The 5,918-nt window shown below is 42.9% G+C and overlaps 1 protein-coding gene across 1 annotated transcript in view; it reads right to left on the bottom strand.

Annotated features, from left to right (window-relative positions):
- Nucleotides 1-631: 631 nt before the first annotated feature.
- LOC106526962 (uncharacterized) overlaps nt 632-5,918 on the bottom strand; it is a gene marked incomplete at its 5' end in the record, with an annotated part of 9,868 nt that continues 4,581 nt past the window's right edge. The window contains 2 exon segments of the mRNA XM_014021704.1: nt 632-709; nt 780-1,160. Of these exon segments, the coding sequence (XP_013877158.1) occupies nt 632-709; nt 780-1,160 (459 nt within the window).

Genomic DNA, 5,918 nt, shown 5'->3' with positions numbered 1-5,918 from the left:
CACTATCTAAATACAACAGAACACAATCAATAATCCAAAAGTTTTCAAGAAAACGCATTTAAAACATATTTTAACTTGCACACGTTATTATTGCATCAGTCTGTGGTTTTTACCTCACAAGACCAAAATAATCGATCACAGATAACTAGATCGACAATCACAGTGCATCTCATTTCCATGAATTTTCTTCAGGTAGAGACATTAATTGTGGGTTTTTCCTTTTTTTAACAAATACAAAACAATATTATTTTGCTTACTGTCTTTTTTTCTAAAAACAATTTTATAACCACYACATACTCCCCTTCAACAAAAAATGTCGTCCTCGACATTCAATAATTAAAGCAGTCAGACGACAAACAAAAGAACCAAATCTAGGTCATAAACAGGTACTGGACCTACCCAAAATTCCTAAGAATGTCAATGCTGAATCTCAGCTGCTTCCACAGTTCACATTGGGTGGGATGGCACACTATTTTTCAACAGTCATGAAGTTAAGTATGCTTTTAATCACGTCTGGAAAACAGTCCGTGAGTGTGCATGTGTGTGCCAGACCAACTGAAGTACTGTGATTATCCGTACAAGAACACAGGATGATAAGTGGACATCTGGACTGGATCTGAACACATGGGTCTTAGTTGAGGGGGTCTAAAATAGTGTACAGGGTCAAGTACATGTGTGGACCTGACTGGAAGTCCCAGGCTGTAACAAGCTGGATAACCAAGTTCATCATAGGTGAATCGCTTTGGTGGTCGCCGTTCTCTTGTAGGCCTGTTTTGTACTTGCTTGTTGCCACTGTGGCTCTCACATGAAGGAGGTGACATAGGCAGCAGAGGAGGGTCTTCTTCACAATTCTCCAGTTGCTCAGGAGCTCCATCTCTTTCTAACACGTCTGTCAGTTCCTGATACTCCTCTGGTTGTAAAACTTTTTCTTGTTCCTCTCCTTGTCTGTCCTTTGCTGCTGTGGGTTCAGTGGCTGCTGATTGATCTGTGTGGTCTATCTCATCCATGGGACTTGTATGCTGGAGTGGCTCAGGGCATGGGTAGTAAAACCATTCATCCTCCGAATCGTCATCACTGTCATCCTCTTGTTGGCTGTTAAGTTCAGTGTCACTGTTCTGTCTTGAACCTTTTCTCTGTGATCTGGCAACTTTAAGAGGAACCTCCAAAGGTAAGTGGTCACAAGGGAGTAAGAGATTACGGTGTAGCACCCTACTATCTCTCCCCTTTCCTTGTTCAGGTACCACCTCATAGACTGGAGCATCCTTAGTTACCCGGCGCACAACCTTGTGAATGGTGTCCTCCCAATGGCTGCGAAGCTTGCCAGTCCCACCTCTCGGGGTCAAGTTTCTGACCAGGACACGATCTCCTGGTTCCAACTCTGAGCTCTTTACTTTCCGATCATAGTTTCTTTTCCCTCGTTCAGCTGATTTTCGTGCATTGTTCCTTGTTATCTCATAAGCTTGTTGCATCCCTTCTCGCCATCTTCGCATGTACTCTCTGTGATCAGGTGTGCCTGTTTCTGGTGTCAAACGGAAAAGTACATCAACTGGCAGTCTTGGAGTCCTTCCAAAAAGGAGATAAAAAGGAGAAAAGCCAGTGACTTCACATTTTGTGCAATTGTAGGCAAAAATCAATCTGTTCAATGACTCTTTCCAGTGGGATTTCTCTTTTTCTGCAAGTGTCCTCAGCATCTGTATGAGTGTGCGGTTGAAGCGTTCAACTTGGCCGTTTCCTTCAGGATGGTACGGTGTTGTCCGYGAACCCAACACTCCAGAKGTTCTTTTTAGTTGTGACATGAGCTGGTTTTCGAATTCACCACCTTGATCATGATGAATACGTAGAGGGAATCCAAATCTTAATGCGTAATCATTAAAAAGTTTATCAGCCACAGTCTTTGCTGACTTGGATGTTGTGGCGTAAGCCTGAGCAAATCTTGAGAAATGATCAATTATAACCAATATGTACTCATACCCGCCTGCAGACTTGTCAACATGCAGAAAATCAAGTGATACTAACTCAAAAGGCTGGGTTGTAACAATATTAGTGAGTGGTGCTCTAGTCTCTTTGCTCGGCTTCTTTTGTTTTAGACATGTGCAGCTCCTGGCCACATAGTACTCAATGTCATTCTGCATGTAGGGCCAAAAGAAACGTTCCCTCACCAATGAAGTGGTCCGATCAACTCCTTGATGTCCCATGTCATCATGCAGATTCTTCATAACGACTGCTCTATACTTTTCAGGTAAAACAAGTTGTGTCCGTTTGGTTGTTTGTCGAYGCRGGATGCCGTTATCATCCAAAGTTAGTTTTTCCCATTCAYGTAGTAGTCTTTTACTCTCTGTACTGAATGATTTCATCTGTTTGCTGTCAGGTTTCTTATTTAACTGGCGACACTCCATTACTGGGCTGATATTTTTATCTTCCCTCTGGGCTTGACAAATCTCTTCCAGTGAGAGAGGTGAATGCTGTGCACTGCTGATTTCTTTACACTGAGCAGACAGTGCCATGGACCACACTGTATGGGAACCTGGGTCCTCAACTGACTGTACAACTGCTTGAACTGAACGAGATGACATTTCCTCAGTACAGTGTTTCATCAAGGTGTCAATATCCACAGGTAGTCTTGAGAGGCAGTCAGCATCGATGTTTTCTTTCCCAGGTCGATACCGGATGGTGAGGTGAAAATCCGCCAATTCAGCAACCCACCGACATCCGGTTGCATTTAGTTTCGCGGTGGATAANTTAGACATTCATACTTTAGACATTCATACTTTAGACATTCATACCTTAGACATTTATACTTTAGACATTCATACTTTAGACATTCATACTTTAGATGTTACGCCCCTGTAAAGGAGAATAAGGAAGAACAGACACGGACACGATGTGACTTCTGTCGCCTCCAGTGTTGTAATGGCCGAGCAGAAGCAACACGTTTCGACTTTATAAACTCAGACTAAACCAAACGAGACACGATCGGTAAATAAACTCACAAAACTTAAAATCTGAAAAGGTTGCACTATCTAAATACAACATAACACAATCAATAATCCGAAAGTTTTCAAGAAAACGCACTTAAAACATATTTTAACTTGCACACGTTATTATTGCATCAGTCTGTGGTTTTTACCTCACAAGACCAAAATAATCGATCACAGATAACTAGATCGACAATCACAGTGCATCTCATTTCCATGAATTTTCTTCAGGTAGAGAAATTAATTGTGAGTTTTTCCTTTTTTTAACAAATACAAAACAATATTATTTTGCTTATTGTCTTTTTTTCTAAAAACAATTTTATAACCACTACATACTTCAACAAAAAATGTCGTCCTCGACATTCAATAATTAAAGCAGTCAGACGACAAACAAAAGAACCAAATCTAGGTCATAAACAGGTACTGGACCTACCCAAAATCTCTAAGAATATCAATGCTGAATCTCAGCTGCTTCCACAGTTCACATAGGGTGGGATGGCACACTATTTTTCAACAGTCATGAAGTTAAGTGTGCTTTTACTTACGTCTGGAAAACAGTCCGTGAGTGTGCATGTGTGTGCCAGACCAATTGAAGTACTGTGATTATCCGTACAAGAACACAGGATGGTAAGTGGACATCTGGACTGGATCTGAACACATTGGTCTTAGTTGAGGGGGTCTTAAATAGTGTACAGGGTCAAGTACATGTGTGGACCTGACTGGAAGTCCCAGGCTGTAACAAGCTGGATAACCAAGTTCATCATAGGTGAATCGCTTTGGTGGTCGCCGTTCTCTTGTAGGCCTGTTTTGTAYTTGCTTGTTGCCACTGTGGCTCTCACATGAAGGAGGTGACATAGGCAGCAGAGGAGGGTCTTCTTCACAATTCTCCAGTTGCTCAGGAGCTCCATCTCTTTCTAACACGTCTGTCAGTTCCTGATACTCCTCTGGTTGTAAAACTCTTTCTTGTTCCTCTCCTTGTCTGTCCTTTGCTGCTGTGGGTTCAGTGGCTGCTGATTGATCTGTGTGCTCTATCTCATCCATGGGACTTGTATGCTGGAGTGGCTCAGGGCATGGGTAGTAAAACCATTCATCCTTCGAATCGTCATCACTGTCATCCTTTTGTTGGCTGTTAAGTTCAGTGTCACTGTTCTGTCTTGAACCTTTTCTCTGTGATCTGGCCACTTTAAGAGGAACCTCCAAAGGTAAGTGGTCACAAGGGAGTAAGAGATTACGGTGTAGCACCCTACTATCTCTCCCCTTTCCTTGTTCAGGTACCACCTCATAGACTGGAGCATCCTTAGTTACCCGGCGCACAACCTTGTGAATGGTGTCCTCCCAATGGCTGCAAAGCTTGCCAGTCCCACCTCTCGGGGTCAAGTTTCTGACCAGGACACGATCTCCTGGTTCCAACTCTGAGCTCTTTACTTTCCGATCATGGTTTCTTTTCCCTCGTTCAGCTGATTTTCGTGCATTGTTCCTTGTTATCTCATAAGCTTGTTGCATCTCTTCTCGCCACCTTCGCATGTACTCTCTGTGATCAGGTGTGCCTGTTTCTGGTGTCAAACAGAAAAGTACATCAACTGGCAGTCTTGGAGTCCTTCCAAAAAGGAGATAAAAAGGAGAAAAGCCAGTGACTTCACATTTTGTGCAATTGTAGGCAAAAATCAATCTGTTCAATGACTCTTTCCAGTGGGATTTCTCTTTTTCTGCAAGTGTCCTCAGCATCTGTATGAGTGTGCGGTTGAAGCGTTCAACTTGGCCGTTTCCTTCAGGATGGTACGGTGTTGTCCGYGAACCCAACACTCCAGAKGTTCTTTTTAGTTGTGACATGAGCTGGTTTTCGAATTCACCACCTTGATCATGATGAATACGTAGAGGGAATCCAAATCTTAATGCGTAATCATTAAAAAGTTTATCAGCCACAGTCTTTGCTGACTTGGATGTTGTGGCGTAAGCCTGAGCAAATCTTGAGAAATGATCAATTATAACCAATATGTACTCATACCCGCCTGCAGACTTTTCAACATGCAGAAAATCAAGTGATACTAACTCAAAAGGCTGGGTTGTAACAATATTAGTGAGTGGTGCTCTAGTCTCTTGGCTCGGCTTCTTTTGTTTTAGACATGTGCAGCTCCTGGCCACATAGTACTCAATGTCATTCTGCATGTAGGGCCAAAAGAAACGTTCCCTCACCAATGAAGTGGTCCGATCAACTCCTTGATGTCCCATGTCATCATGCAGATTCTTCATAACGACTGCTCTATACTTTTCAGGTAAAACAAGTTGTGTCCGTTTGGTTGTTTGTCGAYGCRGGATGCCGTTATCATCCAAAGTTAGTTTTTCCCATTCAYGTAGTAGTCTTTTACTCTCTGTACTGAATGATTTCATCTGTTTGCTGTCAGGTTTCTTATTTAACTGGCGACACTCCATTACTGGGCTGATATTTTTATCTTCCCTCTGGGCTTGACAAATCTCTTCCAGTGAGAGAGGTGAATGCTGTGCACTGCTGATTTCTTTACACTGAGCAGACAGTGCCATGGACCACACTGTATGGGAACCTGGGTCCTCAACTGACTGTACAACTGCTTGAACTGAACGAGATGACATTTCCTCAGTACAGTGTTTCATCAAGGTGTCAATATCCACAGGTAGTCTTGAGAGGCAGTCAGCATCGATGTTTTCTTTCCCAGGTCGATACCGGATGGTGAGGTGAAAATCCGCCAATTCAGCAACCCACCGACATCCGGTTGCATTTAGTTTCGCGGTGGATAAGACATAGGTGAGCGGATTATTGTCTGTATAGACAGTGCATGACGAGCCAATCAGATAGTCCCTAAATTTTTCGCAGACAGACCATTTTAGGGCTAGGAACTCCAATTTCCCAGAATGGAGATGGTAGTTTTTTTTCGGGTTCAGTGAGAGTTCGGGAAGCGTATGCTATTA

This window comes from Austrofundulus limnaeus, unplaced genomic scaffold (assembly GCF_001266775.1).
Source record: "Austrofundulus limnaeus strain Quisiro unplaced genomic scaffold, Austrofundulus_limnaeus-1.0 Scaffold302, whole genome shotgun sequence".
Classification (NCBI taxonomy): domain Eukaryota; kingdom Metazoa; phylum Chordata; class Actinopteri; order Cyprinodontiformes; family Rivulidae; genus Austrofundulus; species Austrofundulus limnaeus.
The sequence above is the reverse complement of the archived record's forward strand: the minus strand, read 5'-3'. Positions and strand labels throughout refer to the sequence as shown.